Genomic DNA, 25,167 nt, shown 5'->3' with positions numbered 1-25,167 from the left:
TTGCCTTCATGATTCAAAAGTATTGATTATATTAATGAAAAAATTAATCTTTTTTTTTAAGATTTTATTTATTTATTTGATAGACAGAGATCACAAGTATGCAGAGAGGCAGACAGAGAGAGAGAAGGGGAAGCAGGCTCCGTGCTGAGCAGAGAGTCCGACGCGGGGCTCGATCCCAGGACCCTGGGATCATGACCTGAGCCGAAGGCAGAGGCTTAACCCACTGAGCTACCCAGGCACCCCAAGATTAATCTTTTCATTTGACACTTTATAACTTTTTCCCAAAGTAAATGTACTAAGAAAGATAATGATGTGTTTGAAAGAAAATGGAATTGAAATGTAAAAACATAGAGAGTATTAATGGAAAAAATAAGATGTCATTGAGAATTGACATTTAATTAAACTTAGGTTAAATGAAAACTAACCATAGTCAATATGTATCAACTCCTTTCACTTTCTTGTATCCAAAGATTAAAAAAAAATACTGGCATATAGTTAAAAAAAATCCTATAATTATTCCTCAGTTCATAGTAGTTAATTTGGGAGTAATAGAGAGGCCATGTTACCAGTTTAATCATGTTAAGTTTTCCTATATCTTTTCCTCCCTGCTAGGAAAAGGAAGATGACAAATCAGACACCTCAAGTTCTCAGCAACCAAAAAGCCCACAAGGTCTGAGTGACACAGGATATTCTTCTGATGGGATATCAAGTTCACTTGGTGAAATTCCAAGTCTTATTCCAAGTGATGAAAAAGATTTGCTCAAAGGACTCAAAAAGGACTCTTTTTCACAAGAAAGCAGCCCTTCCAGCCCCTCAGATTTGGCTAAGTTAGAAAGTACGGTCCTATCCATTTTGGAAGCTCAGGCAAGTACACTTGTTGAAGAAAAAACAGAAAAGAAAACCCAACCTCCTGAGGTTACTTCTGAGCCACCTAAGGACCAACCAAAAACTCAGACTTTATCTGAAACCCTAGAAACCACAGTTGCAGAAGAGGAGCTCGCAAAGAGTCAAGAAGAAAAAGACATGTTAAAAAAAGATAGCCAACAAGATGGTCCTTCCAGAAAGGACCATGAAGAGAAGTCTGAGTTTGTTGATGACACAGCTACTAGAAGACAGTCTTATGATTCAGTTGAAGACAGTAGCGAAAGTGAGAACTCACCTCTCCCACAAAGAAAACGGAGAACTAGTGTTGGTTCATCGAGCAGTGATGAGTATAAACAGGAAGATAGTCAAGGATCTGGTGAAGAGGAGGACTTTATTCGAAAGCAGATCATAGAAATGAGTGCCGACGAAGATGCTTCAGGTTCTGAAGATGATGAGTTCATTAGGAGCCAACTCAAAGAGATAAGTAGCAGCCTTGAGAGCCAGAAGAAGGAAGAAACAAAAGGGAAAGGGAAGGCGACACCAGGGAAACACAGGCGACTAACTCGGAAAAGCAGTACAAGCTTTGATGATGATGCAGGGAGACGCCATTCATGGCATGATGAAGATGATGAGACATTTGATGAAAGTCCTGAGCTTAAGTACAGAGAGACTAAAAGTCAGGAGAGTGAAGAGCTTGTAATTGCTGGAGGAGGAGGGCTACGTCGATTCAAAACAATTGAACTTAACAGCACAATAGCAGATAAGTACTCTGCAGAGTCCTCACAGAAAAAAACAACTTTGTATTTTGACGAGGAGCCAGAATTAGAAATGGAAAGCCTGACAGACTCTCCAGAAGATAGATCAAGGGGGGAAGGATCTTCTAGTCTTCATGCTTCCAGCTTCACCCCTGGCACATCCCCTACGTCAGTGTCGTCACTGGATGAGGACAGTGACAGTAGCCCGAGTCACAAAAAGGGAGAGAGCAAACAACAACGTAAAGCTCGGCACAGGTCACACGGTCCTCTTTTACCTACTATTGAAGATTCTTCAGAGGAAGAAGAATTGAGAGAGGAAGAAGAATTATTAAAGGAGCAAGAAAAGCAGCGGGAATTGGAGCAGCAGCAAAGAAAGTCTTCTAGTAAGAAATCAAAGAAAGACAAAGATGAACTTCGAGCTCAGAGAAGGAGGGAAAGACCAAAGACACCACCCAGTAATCTCTCTCCCATTGAAGATGCATCTCCAACGGAGGAGTTACGTCAGGCTGCAGAAATGGAGGAACTCCATCGATCTTCTTGTTCTGAATACTCACCTAGCATAGAGTCAGACCCAGAAGGTTTTGAAATAAGCCCAGAAAAAATAATAGAAGTGCAAAAAGTTTATAAATTGCCCACAGCTGTGTCTTTGTTCTCTCCAACAGATGAGCAGTCTATTATGCAGAAAGAAGGTGGCCAAAAGGCATTAAAAAGTGCCGAGGAGATGTATGAAGAAATGATGCATAAAACCCACAAATATAAAGCTTTTCCAGGTGCAACTGAACGAGATGAAATATTTGAAAAAGAGCCTTTGTATGGTGGGATGTTAATAGAGGATTATATTTATGAATCTCTAGTAGAGGACACATACAATGGTTCGGTAGATGGCAGTCTGCTAACAAGGCAAGAAGATGAAAATGGATTTATGCAGCAGAGAGGGAAAGATCAAAAAATAAGAATTCCAGAACAGATTTATGAAGATCCTATGCAAAAAATAACAGACCTCCAGAAAGAGTTTTATGAGTTAGAAAGCTTACATTCTGTTGTGCCTCAAGAAGACATCGTTTCAAGCTCTTTTATCATCCCGGAAAGCCATGAGATAGTAGATCTGGGTAGTATGGTAACTTCTACCAGTGAAGAAAAAAAATTATTAGATGCTGATGCTGCCTATGAAGAACTCATGAAGAGGCAACAGATGCAGTTAACACCTGGATCCAGTCCAACCCAGCCCCCCATCACGGACGATATGACCGAGTCTACCATGGACTTTGACAGGGTGCCCGATGCATCTTTGACATCAAGTGTTCTCTCAGGGGCATCTCTTACAGATTCGACCAGCAGTGCAACACTCTCTATCCCAGATGTCAAAATAACCCAACATTTTTCAACAGAAGAAATTGAGGATGAATATGTAACTGATTATACAAGGGAAATTCAAGAGATAATTGCCCACGAATCACTGATTTTGACCTACTCTGAGCCTTCAGAAAGTGCTACATCTGTCCCACCCTCTGACACACCCTCTCTCACGTCATCTGTTTCTTCAGTTTGTACCACAGATAGCTCCTCACCCATTACTACGCTGGATAGCATAACCACAGTTTATACAGAGCCTGTGGACATGGTAACTAAACTGGAAGATTCTGAGATTTCTTCACCAACGTATTTTCCAGGCAGCATCATAGACTATCCAGAAGAAATAAGTATATCTTTAGAACGGATTGCTGTACCAGATGGAAGAACTAGTGCCGATCATGTTGTGATTTCCTTATCTGATATGGAACCTCCTATCATAGAATCTGTAGGAACTGTACCTGAGGGGCTCATTGCTGACACTGTTTCCACTGACTCATCTACATCTGAAAAAGACCCAGTGAAGAAAGACAAGAGGGACACTGGAAATGGAATTATTCTCGAGGTTTTAGAAGCTTACAGAGATAAAAGGGAAAAGTCTGAGGTTGAACTAACAAAAATGGGCTTATCTGAAACTGTGTTTGATCACCCTCCTTCTGCTGGTGCCGTGGAGGAGCAGGTTCTAGCAACATGCTTTCTGTCTGGACAGGTCTTTGATCAAGCAAAACCTGCATCTCCATTACCATCTGGCAGTCCTTCTGTTACGTCTCTTCCAACAAAAACTCATCCATTCTTTAGAAGTTCTTCTTTGGATGCATCAGCTCAACCTCCTCCCCCACCTCCCCCTCCCCCTCCCCCACCTCCTCCTCCTCCTCCCCCTCCTCCTCCACCTCTTCCTCCACCAACCTCACCTAAACCACCTGTTCATCCTAAAAAAAAGCTAACAGTTACAGCTCCAGTGACTCTAACTCCTACGGCTACACCTCTAGTTGATGCTGTTACTACAGTAGAGGCCACAGCTCTTCCAAGAAGTAGTGGCTTACCTGTAACAAAAATATGTACCACTGCGCCTCCTCCTGTTCCTCCTAAACCATCTTCCATCCCATCTGGACTTGTATTTACACACAGACCTGAGCCAAGTAAACCTCCAATTGCCCCGAAACCAGCAGTTCCTCAGCCTCCAGTAACTACGCAAAAATCAGCAGATACACACCCCAAACCGACAGGTCTATCTTTAACTTCAAATATGACACTAAATTTAGTGACTTCAGCAGATTATAAATTACCTTCCCCTACTTCCCCACTTTCTCCTCACTCTAACAAGTCCTCCCCAAGATATTCCAAATCCCTCGTGGAAACCTATGTGGTTATCACATTGCCATCTGAACCTGGGACTCCAACAGATTCTTCAGCTAGTCAAGCGATTACCAGTTGGCCCCTGGGATCACCCCCCAAAGACCTGATTTCCATCGAACCAGTGTTTTCTGTAGTTCCTCCTTTAACAACTGCAGGAATGCCAATTTCTTCAGAACAGAGCTTGTACCTCTCTGGAACTCTGGAGACATTTTCTGCCCTCCCTGTCACAGCGCTCTCTTCATTTCAAGCGGCCCCAACCTCAGGAACACAGTTTTTCACGACTGAAGTTTCTAAGGCTGAGGTTTCAGCAGCCAGAAGTGCAGTCCCTAGTGTTGGTCTCAGCAGTGTCACTATCTCAGTTCCTCCAGAGCCTCTTGCTCTAGATAACCTACATTTAGAGAAGCGTCAGCATAAGGAAAATGGAAAGGTGCAGCTTATTGGGGATGCCATTGATTTGCGTACCGTACCAAAAGTGGAAGTGAAAGCGACTGAAAAGTGTATGGATCTTTCTGCTTCCACCATGGATATGAAAAGGCAGATCACTGCCAGTGATGTTTATGGCAGACAGATGAGTGCTGTCCAACCCTCTATTATAAATCTCAGCGCTACTCCATCAGTAGTAAGGCCGATGGCCGTGGTCACTGAGACAGTGACTGTTGCCACATGCGCCGCTAGTTCAAGTTACACCACGGGCGCAGAAAGCCTAATGGGCACAGCACATGCAACAAAAGCACCACTCCAGCTTACTACATCAAAGCACGCTGAGCCCCCCTACAGGATACCAAGTGGCCAGGCCTTCCCTGCAGTTAGGGAGGACGCACCCATAAACTTATCCTTGGGTACCTCAGCACACCCGGTGACATCAGCTATTACAAAACCTGTGACTGTGCCTCATGTTGGTGTCACAAATGGATGGACTGATGGCATCACATCCCAGGGGGTCACTGACGGGGAAGTAGTAGACCTCAGTACAACAAAGTCTCACAGAACTGTTGTAACAATGGATGAATCCACCTCTGGTGCAGTGACCAAAATAATAGAAGATGACGAAAAGCCTGTTGACCTGACTGCAGGGAGAAGAGCTGTATGCTGCGACATGGTTTATAAGTTACCCTTTGGAAGGAGCTGCACAGCACAGCAGCCTCCAACTACTCTTCCTGAGGATCGTTTTGGTTATAGGGATGACCACTATCAATATGATCGATCAGGGCCATATGGATATAGGGGGGTTGGGGGAATGAAACCTTCCATGTCTGACACGAATTTAGCAGAAGCTGGACATTTTTTCTATAAAAGTAAAAATGCTTTCGATTATTCTGGAGGAACTGACGCAGCAGTAGATCTAACTTCAGGGAGAATTACTACAGGTCAGTATGATGTGGCAGCAGACCTTTCCTTGAAGTGTCATTATGGTGTCCCTCATCTCATTTCAGGATGAAAAAATGCAGTCCCTTTTCTGATTTTGTTACTTTTTCTCTTTCTTTGGATGTTTTGGCAACACATTTCAAAGTACACGTGTGCTTTTGTTCCTTCATTTTTTTAATTTGTTCTGCCCAAAGTCACCCGCATGTGCCTGCATGTTCAACATCGCTTTGATTCCACATCTAACTAGGTTAACCTGTGGATTTGCATGCAGCCCCATTCATTATGTTCGTCAAGATTGAGAGGGCTTTCAACCCCAAAAAGCATCACTCATTCTGAGAACTGGACTATAACTCTACCCTGTATTTCAGGTGAGGTAATGGATTACTCAAGCAAGACCACAGGTCCATATCCCGAAACACGACAAGTCATTTCAGAAGTTGGAATTAGTACCCCACAGTATTCCACAGCCAGAATGACTCCACCTCCAGGATCCCAGTATGGTGTGGGGAGCGTTTTGAGGTCATCTAATGGTGTTGTCTATTCTTCGGTAGCCACTCCAATTCCCTCCGCATTTGCTATCACCACACAACCTGGCTCCATATTCAGCACTACGGTGAGGGATTTGTCTGGTGTGCACACAGCTGACACAGTGACGCCATTATCCGCCCTGCACCAGAGCCAGCCAATGCCTAGATCATATTTCCTAACAACAGGTGCATCTGAAACAGACATTGCGGCAACCGGTATTGATATCAATGCCAGTTTGCAGACTCTTACAATGGAAACGCTTGCTGCTGAGACAATAGACTCAGTGCCCACTTTAACCACAGCCTCGGAAGTGTTTTCTGAAGTGGTGGGAGATGAAAGCGCTATTTTAATCGTCCCTGAAGAAGATAAACAACAGCAGCAGCTCGACTTGGAGCGTGAGCTCTTGGAACTGGAGAAAATTAAGCAGCAGCGTTTTGCTGAGGAACTGGAGTGGGAACGTCAGGAAATTCAGAGGTTCCGGGAACAAGAAAAGATCATGGTTCAAAAAAAGCTGGAGGAGCTGCAGTCTATGAAGCAGCACCTTCTCTACCAGCAGGAAGAAGAGCGGCAAGCCCAGTTCATGATGAGGCAGGAGACGCTAGCTCAGCAGCAGTTGCAGCTGGAGCAGATCCAGCAGCTGCAGCAACAGCTTCACCAGCAGCTGGAAGAGCAGAAGATTCGCCAGATCTACCAGTATAACTATGACCCTTCTGGAACTGCTTCTCCACAGACCACGACGGAGCAGGCAGTTTTGGAAGGTCAGTATGCCGCCCCAGAAGGCAGTCCGTTTTGGGCCACTGAGGATGCAACCACCACCGCATCTGCCGTCGTGGCCATTGAAATCCCGCAGAGCCAAGGGTGGTACACGGTTCAGTCTGACGGTGTTACTCAGTACATCGCCCCACCTGGCATCCTGAGTACTGTCTCAGAGATACCTCTGACGGACGTGGTGGTAAAAGATGAGAAACCGCCCAAAAAGAGAAGCTCTGCAGCCAAAGTCCGTGGCCACTATGACGAGGTGGGGGACTCTGACGATCCCCGCTGCTTTAAAAAGATCGTGGACAGCGGCGTGCAGACCGACGATGAGGACGCCGCGGATCGGAGTTACGTGAGTAGGAGGAGGAGAACCAAGAAGAGTGTGGATACGAGCGTCCAGACCGACGATGAAGATCAGGACGAGTGGGATGTGCCTACCAGAGCAAGGAGGAAAGCTCGCGCCGGCAAGTACGGTGACAGCACCGCAGAGGCCGACAAGACCAAACCCCTGGTCTCCAAAGTCTCCAGTATAGCAGTCCAAACAGTAGCAGAGATATCTGTGCAGACTGAACCCGTTGGAACCATAAGAACACCGTCCATACGGGCGCGCGTGGATGCCAAGGTAGAAATAATTAAACACATTTCAGCACCTGAAAAGACTTACAAAGGGGGCAGTTTAGGATGTCAAACAGAAGCAGAATCAGACACACAGAGTCCTCCATATCTGAGTGCCACATCTCCACCCAAAGACAAGAAACGCCCAACACCTTTAGAGATTGGTTACTCATCTCACCTTCGGGCAGATTCCACATTACAGCTGGCTCCTTCCCCACCCAAATCTCCAAAAGTCCTTTATTCACCCATCTCACCACTTTCACCAGGCAAAGCCTTAGAATCAGCCTTTGTACCTTATGAAAAACCCCTCCCTGATGATATAAGTCCACAGAAAGTACTGCATCCAGATATGGCTAAAGTGCCCCCCGCAAGTCCTAAGACAGCCAAGATGATGCAGCGGTCCATGTCTGACCCCAAGCCTCTGAGTCCAACAGCAGATGAAAGTTCCAGGGCTCCTTTTCAGTATACCGAGGGCTACACGGTAAGAGTGATTCTTTTCAGTTAGAAGACAATAGATGAGTTGATGTTAACCATGTGTTTGCAGACTTGAGAAGGCAATGAGGCTCCCGGTATCTCCGAAACCTAGTACTACAACTTCTGTTGCATTAGAAATGTGGGAACAAATAGAAAACGTATGCATCCAGTTAGAAATACCAAAAAAAGAAAAAAAAGAAAGAAAAAGGCGAGCAAGCAAACAACATCTTAGGTGAGGCAAAATGAGAAAGAAGTGTATTCCTTTATGATTTAATGAGATTGAAAGTTTGCTTCTAATCTTGAAATCTCCCAAGTGTCGGTTGTAGACTCTGCTTTCAGCAAGTATAATTAATATTCATATTCAGGTATGATGGAATAAATACTGAACATAAACAGAGAAGTTAAAGGATGGCCCTAAATTTAGACCCATGGGTACTGGAAATTGTTAGTGGAGGGTTCCTTGAAGATTATCCAAGCAGTTTCATCTTCCTCAGGCCAGAATATTTTCATAAAAGGGCTTAGAACATTTATTTCTCAAAAGGGAGCATTTCTAGGGCTGGCAAATGAAAATGTAATTTAATTGCATAGTTCATCCATGCTTGTTTAGTTTCTCCCAACTTTCTTAATCTAACCTCAGGTAAGCCTTAGCCTCAGCGCTTGCAAAAGGAAAAATGTTTCTTTGAATATATGTTTCTTTGAATAATAGTGATTAATTATTTAAAAAATGCATAGACATGCTTAAAAGGAGAAAGAACATATATAGGTATTTTGGACACATTTGTGAAGATCTCTCTAGCTGAGCTAATCCGAAATGTTAATAATCAGGTATAGAAATACATGTATCCTGGGGCGCCTGGGTGGCTCAGTGGGTTAAGCCGCTGCCTTCGGCTCAGGTCATGATCTCAGGGTCCTGGGATCGAGCCCCGCATTGGGCTCTCTGCTCGGCAGGGAGCCTGCTTCCTCCTCTCTCTCTGCCTGCCTCTCTGCCTGCTTGTGATCTCTGTCTGTCAAATAAATAAATTAAAAAAAAAAAAGAAAAAGAAATACATGTATCCTACTTTAAAAATCTAATATATAACAGTAGGCTGTTGATAAACAGCCTTTAAAACTTTAAAAATCTAATATATAACAGTAGGCTGTTGATAAACATGACGGTTCAATTTAATATAAGATGTTCAAATTAAAAGTTCTCTTTAATTTACTGGTTTGTGAATTCTAGGTCTTCAAACCCTGAAGCTTCTAAATAGGTTTTTCTGAGACATTTGCTATATTTCCACTGGCCTGTGTGTATTAAACATTGGCTGTGGGCTAAAAAGAATGCCATTAAATATGACTACAGGCCTATTTATAGGTATATAGACAACTTGATGGGCATATTTTAAAAATTACAAATTCATGTCTGTTTTCTAGGTTCATGAAGACATTTTGTTATTATGTATTTTCTCAAACACCATGTCCTGAAAGTAAAATTGTCTTCACGTGGTGGACAGAGGTCAGAACTGTTAAGTCAGGAAACCACTGGTGCATTGAGATTTCATTCAATTTACAGAGCATTATTTTTTCTATGGCTTTGTTTCTAGAATTAAATCTATTGTGAGAAGCAACTCAGCTCTATGTATAGGTATTTATTTTTACAGCAGTGGCATATAAATTCACCTGAAGAGTTGCTTGGAAAAATGTGGTTTTTGATAGGACTTTAAAGTAATATTTATGGTTTGTGTCCTTAGAAAGAACAGGCATTTCCAATTGATGTATTGATCATTTACTTAATATATGTATCTTAATTCATATGAACTAGGTTAAAGAAGAGGTTGAAGTTGTCAGTATTTTCTTTTCACACTATTCACTTCAGATTTGGAAGTATGAAATGAAAGATACAACAACTTATGTTGGTTCTATTACAGGTAATGATACTGATTAACCATCTAATCACAAAAGAAGATGGGTAGAATTACTCAGTTTCTGAGCCGAAAAATCCTAGGTGGATTGAGCTTTGAAGCACAATTTAGTAGTTTCTTTTTTAAATTGGTCCACCTCAGTGCTTTAATATGGAAGAATTGTATACCATCTCAAAGATACTGTTTTATTTCATGCACAAAGTAGACCATTTTTGTACAGGCAATGTTTTTGGCACTTCAGATACTTTGATTCTAATATGTGAATTTTATAATTGGTTCCTTTACCCATTTCTAGACATACTTTGAGTCTGTTTTAAAAACTAAATTCCTTCACTGTAAGGGTTGGTTGTACTGAAAAGAATAATCTTCTAAGAGATATTCATAGTGATATGGGTTTAAGAAGTTTATCTCAGTAGTTTATATACTGTTAATTTTCTCAGACTAGTGAAGTTGAAAAGAATCACACCATTCAGTAGCCATTGAGACAACATAGCATAAAATAGGATATTGTAAGATAGCATAAAAGAGAAGTTCTATCCTATATGGGATTCTGTGGTGAGATCTCCTTTTTTTGGAAGTGTCAGGAAGTGTTTTGAAGAGGAGGTTCTGAAACATGAGGGTGACGTCTCTGTGGGACCATGAAGACAAAAAAGGAGGTCCCCCGAAATAGAGGGAACACAATATACAAAGGTTCAGACTAATGAACAGATAGAAAACAAAGGGGAGGAAGACGTTTACTGTAAATGAAACTGGATAAGTAATAAAGAACATGTCACAGGGCATCTCTCTGCTGAGTTACAGTTTGGATTTCCTTCCATGGCCATCAAAGGCACCATCTTTTTTTTTTTTTTTTTTCTTTACGCTGTTTGCTAGCCCCTGGACTCCCCCAACTTGTGCTTTCTTGACTGTCATTTCTCTAAACTAAACCTAAGGTGATTTTCTAAAATGTATGCCAGATTATATCACACACCCCACGGCTTAAACTCTCCAGCAGTCCTCGTCAAATTTGGAATATCTCAGAAATTTCTTAACAGGGACCCATGCAATCTCTTCTCTACCTGCCTCATAACTTCACTGTTCACTCCCCACGTTTAGCCCCTCCTCTCGCTCTGCTCTAACCACTGACCTTGCCATTTGCTGGATGTGCCAACCTCATCCCCATCCCAGCCCTGTGTTGGGATCTCTCTCTCTTCTCAAATCTTTGCCTGGCTCATTCCCATGTACAGGTTTCTTCTTAAGTTTTACTACCACAGAGAGGCTTCCCTTACCTCATTCTCTAAATAAATCTTCCTGGAACACCTGAACGGGTCAGTTGGTTAAATGCAGGATTCTTGATTTCGGCTCAGTCATGATCTCAGAGTCCTGAGATTGAGCCCCGCATCAGGCTTGATGCTGAGTGTGGAGTCTGCTTGAGATTCTCTCTCTGTCCCTTTCCCTCTGCCTCCCTCCGCTGCACGTGCTCTCTCTCTCTCTCTAAAAATAAGTAATAATAATAATAACAATAATAATAGTAAAGTACTGTGTTGTACTTTTTGTTTCTTTACAGGCAAATGTGGACTGTTTTTTGGTTGGTTGGTTTGATTTTGGTCCTCTTTCTATATTCACTATTTTGTCTCACTATCTCAGAAACTTCTTGGAGCACTTTAATTATTACAGAATTCTTCCTTACGGGTCAGATCTTCCATCCTGGAGTTTCAGAACATTTATCTTAATGTTGCAATTTAGAACATTAGAGATTTAAATTTTATTCTGTTGCTACCCCATAGGAATTCAACTAGGTGGCATGAGATCCTTTAACTCACTTACAGTTTTTCCATCATGGAACTTGGGTCACATCTTTGACACAGGAATTCTAAGGCAGAAGCATGGTTAGTGTCTTGTTAGTGCTTCACTGGCACTTTGAGTTCCTGCTAAGCCCTAGGATGTCTTATCTACTGAATTAATTAAAATTAGCACTAATTAACATAAGAATCACAAAATAATGTGCACAATGTACATAACTGAAGCAGGGAATTATGTGAGATAATTTTATGCAGTTATGTAATGTTCCCCAATGTCTGTAAGAGTGAACTCTATCCCTTTTGGAGACCCTGTCATTCTGGCATCAAAGTCATAGCCTCAAAGCCAAAATCTATTTTCTGATAACATTTATGTAACCAGGGCACCAGTTGGCTAAGCATCTGCCTTCAGCTCAGGTCATGATCCCGGAGTCCTGGGATCAAACCCCACAAGAGAGCCAGAAGAGAGCCTGCTTCTCTTTCTGCTCCTCACCTCACTCGTGCTCTCTCTCTCCAATGCACATTCTCTCTCTGTTTCAAATAAATAAATCAAATCTTTAAAAAATGATTATGTAACCAGTTTTGTCTTGTAGCCTACTTCCTTTGACAAATATAAATTTTTAACTCTAAGTAAAGATGGAAGAAAATTTCTGCCTTTTTCCTTACGTCCTTCAGTTTGCGCCCCAGGAAAATTCTCAAGAGATAGAACAGAAACAAAGGCAACGTGTATTCCTTCCCATGAGGTTAAACTCACAACCCAGATGTGACTTGATAATGATGTATTTTCATCACGGTTGAGAAAGAGCACAAGAAGAAGTATGCTGTTTAATGAAAGGTAGTATGTATGCAATGATTTTCTCACTTTCATTAGTGAAACGCTTCTTCAACTAGAATGCTTAATGGAAGCCAAATAGTTAAAAATAGGTAGAAAGCGGTAGAGGATGATCCAATAATTGTCAGTAAAATGACATATGTTATTTGAGTAAATTACAATTTGAGTAAATGAGACAACCTTTACCACCTTCCCATCACTAAGTCTGGCAACTGTAGATCCTAGTCACGTTGATGCTGTCTCCCTAGGTTGACATTTGACAACATCTGTATGTCCTCATCACGGATTTGCCAACTGTCAGTGAAGAGCTTTACTTTATGATTTGGTGCGAATAATTCTCAAATCTCCTAGTAACTGCGTAGCTTTCATATTCTGTGGAATATATAATGTCTCTTCTCTAGAAGTATCAAAGTCCTGTTCTCTATATGACCATTTTAAATTTACTTCTCTGGGTAAATAAACCAGAGCACCAAAACGTGCTCCGCATGCCCTTTATCTTTCTTCTATACAGTGAGATTGATTTACATGATTGCTTCACATGATGAATAACTTCAGCAAGGAAAGTTAATATAGCATAGGGGAGAATCAGGGGAGAAAGTGACATCATCCACTGGGAGAAATACATTGTAAATTCAAAGAATCTGTTTGGTGCTAGATGGGGTCTAATTCACTCAGATTTCTTAATCTTAAAAAATAGCATTTTTGAGTGATTTCTTTAAAAAAAGACATGTATTTCAGAAATAGCACAGTTTGCCAGTGATGATACATACCACTCTCTGCACTAAAATAAGCTGCATTTCAAATGATATCACCTCTGTGTGCCTTAAAAATCCTAGGCTGAGTGTTAAAGCTGTTTTTTCTTACCCTTAGACTTATTGAACAAGTGTAGAGCTTTTTGAATAATAAGGAAAACTCCCTACTAAAATCTTTTTATTCTAGACTTTAAGCCAGGATCCTATTGCAAAGCAGATGGTAATTCATGAGCTGATTTTTACAAGAATATGTTTTGCTTCACTGATTGCTGTTTTGATAGCTATTTTTAAGATTTTTGGAACCCTTTAATATGTATTTCTGAAAGTAATTTCCATAACCTAAAGTAAAAATTTTTATTTCTGTCAATTTTATTTCTGTCAGAATATACGGAATTAAGAAATAATGACTGTGATGGCCAAGTATGATTTAAAAATTAATAATTAATAGGGGTTGCTTTTTATTACTCTTTTTGAAAAACAAGGTAAATCAGTCTGTTAAAACTGACTTTGATGAAATTACCTTTTTTATAATGGTGGTATTTATGTGTGTCAGTAAAGATTAGTCAGGTATTAAAGATTGGCTTTATAAATCATAATTATTCTTTCTGTAGCTCTTTTTTCATTACTAATGTATTTTTCTCATGATACTTCTTTATGATTAAAATCTTGCACTTGAAAATGTAGCTGTTTTAAAATTGAAATAGGAAATACTATATTAAGGTGTTTTCTAAAATAAATGACAATAAAATAATTTATGGGAGTTAATTGTTAGGATATAAAAATAAAACCAATGTGTGTACATATACATATTACATATACACATTATATATCACAAATTACATTTTATTTCTATATTTTATGTATATATATATACACGCATACACATAAATGTCAGTGAGTGAAAACCAGAAAGTTTTTAAGTTAATCTCATCAATTTAGTGTTAAGTAGTTAAAATTGCTGTAGTCCATATATAAGGATTGATTTGAAAACAAAGCTGTTTAGACTGAAGGAGAAAAAAAAATCAGATCATTTATAGTATCCTTAAACAGATGTCTACATTTCAAAATAGGCAAATGAGCGTAATTACAAGAAACACTTAAAATGTGCCACTTAAATATCTGGACATGCCAGTTTAACACAGGGGAATTATGTATTAATAGAGCATTGATTATTATTGACCCAGTTTAAAAGCATAGAGCATTATTTAACATTAATTAGCTTCTTAAGTATATTACTGTAGTATTAGTTTCTGATCAATTCACTACACTCTCTTTTGGACAGTTGTGCAATATGTAACTGACTCCGTAGTGCAGCTGCATACATATTCTGCCAAATACATCCCTTCCTAACATACACACAAGCACTTTTGCATATTTGTAGGAATTTCTAAAAATTACTGATTATTTATGATTGTCTAATCTGCATTAACTTTGAAAAAAATTAGGAAACAACTAAAATAGCTATAATACAAAAATTTGGAAATTTGACTTTATACTTTGAGGTATAAGGTATATAGAGGCATCACAATGTATCCTAGTAGTTGTGTGACATTTGTCATCATCATATTCAACATCAGAACACAGAAATCCCTTCTTGTCCATGGTTTTGCTTTCAATGGCTTCAGTTTCAATAGTCAACCACAGTCTGGAAGCAGATGATCCTCCTTCTGAAGTATTGTCAGAAGGTCAATAGCAGGCTAATGCTCTGTCATTCACCTCACTTTATCCCGTCATATAGGCATTTTGTCATCTAGCATCATCACAAAAAGGATGAGTAGAGTACAGTAAGATATTTTGAGAGAGAGGGAAAAAGAGACCACATTCACATAACTTTTTTTTTTTTAAGATTTTATTTATTTGACAGACAGAGATCACAAGTAGGCAGAGAGGCAGGCAGAGAGAAGGGGGAAGCAGGCTCCCCACTGAGCAGAGAGCCCGATGCAGGGCTCTATCCCAGGACCCTGAGATCATGACTTGAGCCGAAGGCAGAGGCTTAATCCACTAAGCCACCCAGGTGCCCCTCACATAACTTTTATTATAGTATATTGTTGTAATTGCTCTCTTTTATTACTATCATTAATCTCTTACTTTAACTTACAAATTAAATTTTTTTTGCACATTTTAATTAATTTATTTTTTTTAATAAACATATAATGTATTTTTATCCCCAGGGTTACAGGTCTGTGAATCGCCAGGTTTACACACTTCACAGCACTCACCATAGCACATACCCTCCCCAGTGTCCATAACCCCACCCCCCTCCCCCCAGCAACCCTCAGTTTGTTTTGTGAGATTAAGAGTCACTTATGGTTTATCTCCCTCCCAATCCCATCTTGTTTCATTTATTCTTCTCCTACCCCCTAAGCCCCCCCATGTTGCATCTCCACTTCCTCATATCAGGGAGATCATATGATAGTTGTCTTTCTCCGATTGACTTATTTCGCTAAGCATGATACCCTCTAGTTCCATCCACGTCGTAGCAAATGGCAAGATTTCATTTCTTTTGATGGCTGCATAGTGTTCCATTGTGTATATATACCACATCTTCTTTTTCTATTCATCTGTTGATAGACATCTAGGTATTTTCCATAGTTTGGCTATTATAGACATTGCTGCTATAAACATTCGGGTGCACGTGCCCCTTCAGATCACTACGTTACAAATTAAATTTTGTCACAGATATGTAGCTAGAGGAAAGAACAGTTTATAGTGTTTGGTACTCTCCATGGTCTCAGGTGTCCACTGAGGGTCTTGGAACATGTCTCCCATAGAAAAGGGAGGACTACTGCCTATGTTTCTAATAGGTGTATATGTATATATGTCCATATATACAATATACATACATAAAAACTTCATGCTTTTGTGGCCTCATATAACTAATACATTATTTTCACATGCAGTTGCTTGGTTGAGATCCAAACCACTTATTTTCTGTAGGCCTTATGTTTATTTTATGACACAGGCTAAATATGAGGAACCTGAAGTTCCATCCCCAGCCCTAGATTAATTCCATTTGCATCAAATGAAGCCCTGGATTTAATAGCATTTTCTTTTTGGTACTGTTCTGTATCATGAATTATGTGTAGAATTTGAATTAGGAGAGCACTAGAACAAGTGTGATGAGGTAAAGAGAGTTCAATGAACTGGCTAGTTTAAACTATCTCAGTTTATTTAGGCTGAAACTATGAACAACAACAGGATTTTTTAAAAAATATATTTTATTTTAACCTCAAGAGGAAGGTGCAAGGGATTCAAATTAAAACAGTCGAAAAATTCAACCTTAATGCTTGAAAACAGTATAAGAAACCATTAAGCTAGATTTTACATAACAGCTTTTGCAGAATTTTTTTGGTCAAAATAATTTTATGAAATGGCAAATAAAAACTGAGTTTTTTTCCTCTTGAGGAAACAAAAATTCAACAGAAATAGAAGATTTGTAACAGAAGGTGATTATGCTTGTCTCTCCCTTCTCTTCTAGTGGCTGATTATATATGTTTATGAAAAATTATATATACATAAACATTGGGCTGTTTATTAAGCTATTCTAGATACATGAATAAATTGCTCATAGTAAGTTGAACCACGTTTTAATTTCTGATCTATTAGGTAGTATATTTTAGCATGACAGGAGCTAGGCAAGTCCCCATTGTTTGTTTTTCGATAAAGCTCAGCCCTAATCATACAGCTGAATCTCCAGGCCTAGAAAATACTTAGATGGCTTAGTCATTTACTTCTTTGAACCTTGTTATGAAATCTCTGCTGCAAGTACTAATTACTGCTAATTGTAGAGAATTTTATAATACTTCGTGAAAGACTTGACATCACAATATTAATTTTGCTTTGGAATTGAATAAATGTGCATGAATTTCTTCAGCGTGTCATAAGTATTAAAACAAGAGAAATGTTTGTAACAAAAAACAATGCTATATTTTGCTGGTGGTTTTGCTGTTCTTCCCTTTATGGTAGGAGGTGATGCCTATAAATGCTCACTTAAATGCAGAGCACTCAATAAGCTCAGGTTCCATTAATTACCCATTTGGAGAAGTACCCAATCACCCATCCAAGTATACCACTATTCTCATGTAGTTGAATGCATAGAATTGAGAATTGGAAAGAGAAGTTAACCTCTTAAAATGTCTAGTAAATATTTAGTAAATATATTGTCATATTTATATAAGCCCATGAATTTTATCTTCTAGAAGACTGAGTAAAATATTCCTTGCCAATTTTTTAACTTGACCGCCTCCTTTTCTCACTTGTTTACAGTGTTGTCTTCCCAAAGAATCAAATGGTTCAGCAGTTGATATGGAATAAGGACCATGGTCAAGTACTGTACAAAGAAAATTTGCTCTTTAATTTGTGGGGAGCTATTTCACCTGATTTGGACTTATGAAAATAAATATTTAATTCATTGCAAACATATGTAGATGAAAAGCAACTCTGAACTATTTTATTGTCATGTTCCAAAGTTGTATTCTAGGCCCAAGGATGGATAATCAATGAGAGAGAAACAAAAAGCAGTAGAGATTTCTGTGATTTTGTGGTTAGGCTTTTTAAGAGTCTAAACATCAAATACCTTTTCTTATCCCAAGATAATTTAGTAGACACTTTACACCAATATTAAAATGGTCATTAAGTTTTTCATGACTTTTGATAGTTATTGAATCATTCCTCAAATTGCTAGTGATCTAGTGCTGTAGAAGACATATCAGAAACGTAGCATAATTAGAGATTTACACTTCACATCATTTGAAATTGAGTTAATTTTGTTGTGAAAGATTGCCAATAAGGAAATATTTTATAGAATCACTGGAGGTCACTACCATCTCTCTTTTGGGACCAGTAATTGTTATCAATATGGAATAATTCTCAGGAAGGCAGTACTACCAAATTCAGTATGTGGGAGTTGGGTTTTTTTTTTTTATATTTTATTAGTCCTGTGACATTTTTGTGATAATCTGGGATGTACACACAACATTCTGTTTTGATAATTGCACATGTGCCACCTTGTGCTGCTGTTAGGACAGCTAAGGCCACCCTAGTTTGTAGGATTGCTTTGCACATCTGTGTGACTTCAATATTAAGTAAGGAGATGCTATTTGGTGAATCATTGAGCACCCTCATGGTGTATCTATTAAGGGCTTCTACATGCTAAATGCCATTCTCTAGTCCTACAGATGGAGAAAAATAGATGTTAAGTGATCATACCATTTAAAAACAGATCATGTCCATCTTTGCTTTATCATTGGGAAGATTAGCTGGAGTAGTGATGGTTTTAGTAAAGCATCCATGAATCCGGGCAAAACCTAAGGTACAACGACCTATCCCCACGCTGGAGGAAGCCAGGGCCCCACGTTAGTTCCACGTATCCAGTGGGTTCCATTTGGAGCAAGCCATCTGATGCCAGGAAGTATGTGGAAGTTTAAAGAAAAGATTGCTGAAAAGAAAAAGGAGAACGTGTGTTTTACTTTTTTAATTTACGTTTCTGTGTTCAGATAAGTTTTCATGTTAATTCTTGGAAACTTTTCTTAATTTTGTTATTCTACTTCAGATTTGCCACATAAGGTATTTAACACATTTTCTGAGAAGGAAATATAGTCATTGTCTCAGAGTGGCCTAGTAGAGCTGTGAATGATGCTTTGCCCTTGAAGAAGGAATCAGCCTTAGATCATGGTTCCTAGAATCCAGGGTGCTAGTCCAAAAACACCATGTAAAAGTTAAATGAGAAAATACGCAGTATCTCTGTTCATTTTCTAGTATTCTGTTATTTTAATTCTCATGCTATCATGTTTTCACTGCCTTTAGGTTATGTGAATGCTTTTAAATGACTTCTTTGTTTCTCTTTATGCTCACTGGTCACCAAGCCTTCTATTTTGCTGCCCCAATAAATTTTTGAAGTAGTAACTATAGAAAGAGTGGTTTTAAATTTAGTTAATAATAATGATGTTGGGAGATTAAAAGGAAGAGAAAAAAGAGGTCATCGGTAGCTTAAAATATTTTGTTTTCTCCTGAGAAAATAATCAAGAAAACGTAATGATAAATGAAGCCATAAACTAATTAAGAAATATATCTGTATATTCACACATCAATGTGCCTTTGTAATGAAAATGTAGAATTTAGAAATATAATGTCTTACTTCTGAAACCATTATCATTAGCCTCACTTTAATTTTTATACCCTCATAGTTATTAAATATTTGATCTTACAGCACTGAAGTATCAAAATGTATTTCTTTAATCCTTTGAAACAAAGTAATCATTTATATATTGTTCATTGAAGGTTTTGTCATGGTCTAGGCCTCCGTAGGCCTTTAAAGACAACAACTCTTATGCTTCTATGTTCAGCTTGGTAAATTGATGCCTTATCTGATTTCCAAGGCCATGATTCTTAAAAGTCCTATCATTGGCACCACAATCCAACTAGATTTTAAATGTGTCTGTACAGAAAAAGGGGTTAGCTTTGTTTGGGTGGGCTCTGGAACTCAAACGGTCCCTTAGGTAAAGCTCTCGTATTTTGACTATGACACAGACCTATGTTCATGTGATTAAGAAGGGAGAACGCCTCTCATTATTCTAATCTCTTATAGCAAGAAGAACAAAACATAGTTGAAATTTTCAGGAAATCATGTGGCCACACCATGAGTATCCTTCAGTGTATATAATGCTGTTTTAGTGAAACCCGAAAGTGAGGTTGGGTGGCATTGGTTAATTGCAAACAATTGAGTCTATTTGTCCCTATGTAATAGTGTGGCTTGTTTACTAAATTTGTAAAAATTATGAAAAGGGAAAAACTATCATCACATTCACCTAGCATTGAGCATTTCAAATATGCAACAGAATACTATTGCCAAAATTAGACAAAGTCTATAAAAGCATATTAGATCATAATTACTCATGTGAGAAGTACATTTTATCATATTCTAGTTAAATATACAAAAGCTTTTGAGCAGTTCAGGGAGTTGATACAGTTTAGAAAGTTGAAAAATTTTACTTTCTATGATAGAAATAATAATGAAGACTAAAAAATATTATGACTAGTAGAGTTTATTATAAAACGAGGCATAGTATTTTTTTCAAATGCAAAAAGTTGTATCTTAGATTTTAGTATATTTATTTTAGAGGGCGGTGCTGGGCAGAGAGAGAGGGAGAGAAAGTCTCAAACTGATTCTGCACTGACTGCCAAGCCTAATACAGGGTTCAATCTTAGGACTTTGTGGTTGCCTTTTTTTTTTTTTTTCCATTTTCTTGATAATGACCTTCGATGGACAACAGTTTGAAATTTTCAATGAAGTTTCACTTGTCTGCTTTTTCTTTTGTTACTCATACTTTTGACATCATCTCTAAAATCCAAGGTCAAAAAGATTTACTTCAATTTTTTTTTTTTCCCTTAAAAGTTTTACAGTTTGGGCTCTTTCATTTAGGTAGTCCATCATTTTTGAGTTAATTTTGTATAGGGAATGAGTTAGGTGTCCAGCTTCATTCTTTTGCATATGGATATACACCATCAATTGTTGAAGAGATTGTTCTTTCCCTATTGAATGGCTTTGGCACCCTTGTACAAAATCAATTAGCCATATATGTAACAGTTGATTTCTGCACTCTCAGTTCTGTTCTATTGCTTTAGGATCTTATACCAGTACTGCGCTCTTTTGATTACTATTGCTTTAAAGTTGCTCTCATAAGAAAGTATGGGTCCTCCAACTGTTTTTTCCTTTTAAATACTATTTTGGCTGATGGGGTCTCTTTGAAATTCCATATGAATTTTATAATGGACTTTCTATTTCTACAAAAGAAGGCCATTAGAATTTATTTTTATTTAAGTTCAAGATAGTAACATATAGTGTAGTATTGGTTTTAGGAGTAGAATTTAGTGATTCATCACTTACATATAACACCATGTTCATCGCAAGTATCCTCCTTAATGCCCATCACCCATGTAGTGCATTCTCCCACCCACCTCCTCTCTGGCAACCCTGTTTGTTCTCTGTAGTTAAGAGTCTCTTATGGTTTGCCTCCGTCTTTCTTTTTATCTTATTTTTTTGTTCCCTTCTACTATGTTCATCTGTTTCATTTCTTAAATCCACATGAGTGAAATCATATATTTGTCTTTCTCTGACTTATTTCACTTACCATAATACACTCTAGTTCTATCCACATTGTTGCAAATGGCAAGATTTCATTCTTCTGATGGCTTGATGGCTGAATAATATTCCATTGTATATATATGCCACATCTTCTTTGTGCATTATAAACATTGGGCTTCATGTACCCCTTCAAATCAGTATTTTTGTATCCTTCGGATAAATACCTGGTAGTGCAATTGCTGGCTCATAGGGTAGTAGTATTTTTATCTTCTTGAGAAACCTCGATAATATTTTCTGGAGTGACTGCACCAGTTCGCATTCCCATGAACAGTGCAAAAGTGTTCCCCTTTCTCCACATCATTACCAACAGCTGTTGTTTCCTGAGTTGTTAATTTTAGCGGTTCTGACAGTATGAGGTACTGTCTCATTGTGGTTTTGATTTATATTTCCCTGATGATGAATGGTGCTGAGCATTTTTTCATGTATTTGTTAGCCATTTGTATGCTTTCTTTAGAGAAATGTCTGTTCATGTCTTCTGCCCATTTCTTAACTGGATTATTTATTTTTGGCGTGTTGGTTTTGATGAGTTCTTCATAGATTTTTGGATACTAACCCTTTGTCACATATGTCATTTGCAAATATTTTCTCCCATTCTGTAGGTTGCCTTTAAGTTTTGTTGATTGTTTCCTTCACTGCGCAGAAGCTTTTTATCTTGATGAGGTACTAATAGTTCATTTTTGCTTTTGTTTCCCTTGAGTCCAGAGACTTGTCTAATAAGAAAAGTTGCTATGGACAAGGTTAAAGAGGTTTCTATGGACAAGGTCAAAGAGGTTTCTATGTTCTCTTATAGGATTTTGATGGATTCTTGTCTCACATTTAGGTCTTCCATCCATTTAGAGTCTATTTTTGTGTATGCTGTAATAAAGTGGTCCAGGTTTCATTCTTCTGCATATTGCTGTCCAGTTTTCCCAACACCATTTTTGAAGAGACCATTGCTGCCTATTTTCCATTGGATATTCTTTCCTGCTTTTTCTGGGTTTTCTTTTCTCTTCCATTGATCTATGTGTCTGTTTTGGGGCCAGTACCATACTGTCTTGATGACTGCAGCTTTGTAATATAGCTTAAAGTCAGGCATTGTGGTACCTCCCACTTTGATTTTCTTTTTCAACATTACTTTGGCTGTTTGTTTGTTTGTTTGTTTTTTTCTAGGTCCATACAAATTTTAGGATTGTATGTTCTAGTTCTATGAAAAATGTTGGTGTTATTTTGGTCAGGATTGCATCGAATGTGTAGATTGCTTTGGGTAGTATAGACATTTTAACAATTATTGTTAGTTCTTCCAATTCATGAGCATGGAATGTTTTCCATTTCTTTGTGTCTTCTTCAGTTTCTTTCATTAAGTGTTCTTTAGTTTTTAGAGTATAGGTCTTTTACCTCTTTAGTTAGGTGTATTCCTAGGTATCTTATGGTTTTAGGTGCAGTTGTAAATGGGATTGATTCCTTGATTTTTCATTCTCCTGCTTCATTATTGGTGTATAAAAATCAACAGATTTCTGTATGTTGACTTTATATTCTATGACTTTGCTGAATTCATGTGTCAGTTCTAGCAATTTTTTGGTGGAGTCTTTCAGGTTTTCTACATAAAGTATCATGTTATCTACAAAGAGTGAAAGTTTGATTTCTTCCTTGCCATTTGGTTACCTTTTATTTCTTTTTGTTGTCTAATTGCTGAGGCTAAGACTTCCAGTACTATGTTGAACAGCAGTAGTGAGAGTGGATCCCTGCCATGGTCATGACATTAGGGGAAAAGCTCTCAGTTTTTCCCCAGTGAGAATGATATTAGCTGTGGATCTTTCATGTATGACCTTTATGATATTGAAGTATATTTCTTCCATCCCTACTTTTTTGATTTGTGAATATTGACCACCCTTGCAGCCCAGGAATAAATCCCACTTGATCATAGTTAATGATTATTTTCATGGTACTTTCAGATTCAATTAGCTACTATCTTATTCAGAATTTTTACATCCATATTCATCAGGATATTGGTCTGTAATTCTCCTTTTTAGTAGGGTCTTTGTCTGGTTTGGAATTGAGGTAAGGCTGGCCTCACAGAATGAGTTTGGAAGTTTTCCTTCCATCTCTGTTTTTTGGAACAGCTCCAGAAGAGTATGTATTAATTCTTCTTTAAATGTTTGGAAGAATTCCCTGTGAAGCCATCTGGCTCTGGATTCTTATTTGTTGGGAGACTTTTTACTATTGATTCAATTTCTTCACTTGTTATGGGTCTGTTCAGATTTTCTATTTCTTCCTGTTTCAGTTTTGGTAGTTTATATGTTTCTAGGAATTTATCCATTTCTTCCAGATGGCCCAATTTGTTGGCATATAATTGTTCATAATATTCTCTTATAATTGTTCTTATTTCTGTCGTATTGGTTGTGATCTCTCCTCTCTCAGGATTTTATTTGGGTCCTTTCTCTTTACTTTTTGATAAGTCTGGCTGAGAGTTTATCAATTTTGTTAACTCAGAGAAACAATTCTTGCTTTCATTGATCTGTTCTATTGTTTCTTGGTTTTTTTTTGTTTGTTTTTGTTTTTTGTTTTTAATTTCTGTATCATTTATTTCTGCTCTGACCTTGATTATTTCCCTTCTTCTTCTGGCTTTAGGCTTTATTTGCTGTTCTTTTTTGAGCTCCTTTGTGTGTAAGGTTAGTTTGTATATTTGAGACTTTTCTTGTTTCTTTTTTTTTAAGATTTTATTTATTTATTTGACAAACAGAGATCACAAGTAGGCAGAGAGAGAGAGAGGAGGAAGCAGACTCCTTGCCGAGCAGAGAGCCCAACTCGGGGCTCGATCCCAGGACGCTGAGACCATGACCTGAGCCAAAGGCAGAGGCTTTAACCCACTGAGCTACCCAGGTGCCCAAGACTTTTCTTGTTTCTTAAGGAAGGCCTTTACTGCTATATGCTTCCCTCTTAGGACCACCTTTGCTGCATCCCAAAGGTTTTGGACTGTCATGTTTTCATTATCATTTGTTTCCATCTATTTTTAAATTTTTTTTTTTAATTTCCTGGTTAAGTCATTCATTCTTTAGTAGGATGTTCTTTAACCTCCATATATTTATAGTCTTTCCAAATTTTCTCTGGTACTTGACTTCAAGTTTCATAGCATTGTTGTCTGAAAATATACATGGTATGATCTGAGTCTTTTTGTACTTGTTGAAGCCTGATTTGTGACTCAGTCTGTGATCTATTCTAGAGAATGTTCCATGTGCACTCTAAAAGAATGTGTGTTCTACTGCATTAGGATGAAATACTTTGAATGTATCTGTTTAGTCCATCTGGTTCAGTGTGTCATTCAAAGCCATTATTTCCTTATTGATCTTCTGCTTAGATGATCTGTGCTTTGCTGTGAGTGGGGTATAAGTCCCCTACTATTATATTATTATTATCAATGAGTTCTTTAACTTTGTTATTAATTGATATATATATATATTTGGGTGCTTCTAATTTGGGGGACATAAATATTTTCAGTTGTTAGATCTTCCAGTTGGTTAGAACCCCTTTGTTATGATGTAGTGCCCTTCAACTCTTACTACATTCTTTTTATTTATAGTCTAGTTTCTCTAATATAAGTAGCTGTCCATTAGCATGATAGATGATTCTGACCTCCTCACTTTCAATTTGCAGGTGTCTTTGGGTCTAAAATGAGTTTCATACTGATGGTATTTGTTTTTGTTTTTGGTTTTAATCCATTCTGA

The 25,167-nt window shown here is 38.2% G+C and overlaps 1 protein-coding gene across 1 annotated transcript in view; it reads left to right on the top strand.

Moving 5' to 3' along the window:
• LOC111155313 (piccolo presynaptic cytomatrix protein) overlaps positions 1-25,167 on the top strand; it is a 418,957-nt gene that overhangs the window by 224,461 nt on the left and 169,329 nt on the right. The window contains 2 exon segments of the mRNA XM_022515457.1: positions 613-5,692; positions 6,059-8,070. Of these exon segments, the coding sequence (XP_022371165.1) occupies positions 613-5,692; positions 6,059-8,070 (7,092 nt within the window).

Source organism: Enhydra lutris, unplaced genomic scaffold (assembly GCF_002288905.1).
Source record: "Enhydra lutris kenyoni isolate GAN:26980312 unplaced genomic scaffold, ASM228890v2 scaffoldscaffold40, whole genome shotgun sequence".
Taxonomy (NCBI): domain Eukaryota; kingdom Metazoa; phylum Chordata; class Mammalia; order Carnivora; family Mustelidae; genus Enhydra; species Enhydra lutris.
This window is presented reverse-complemented; position numbering and strand designations above follow the sequence as displayed.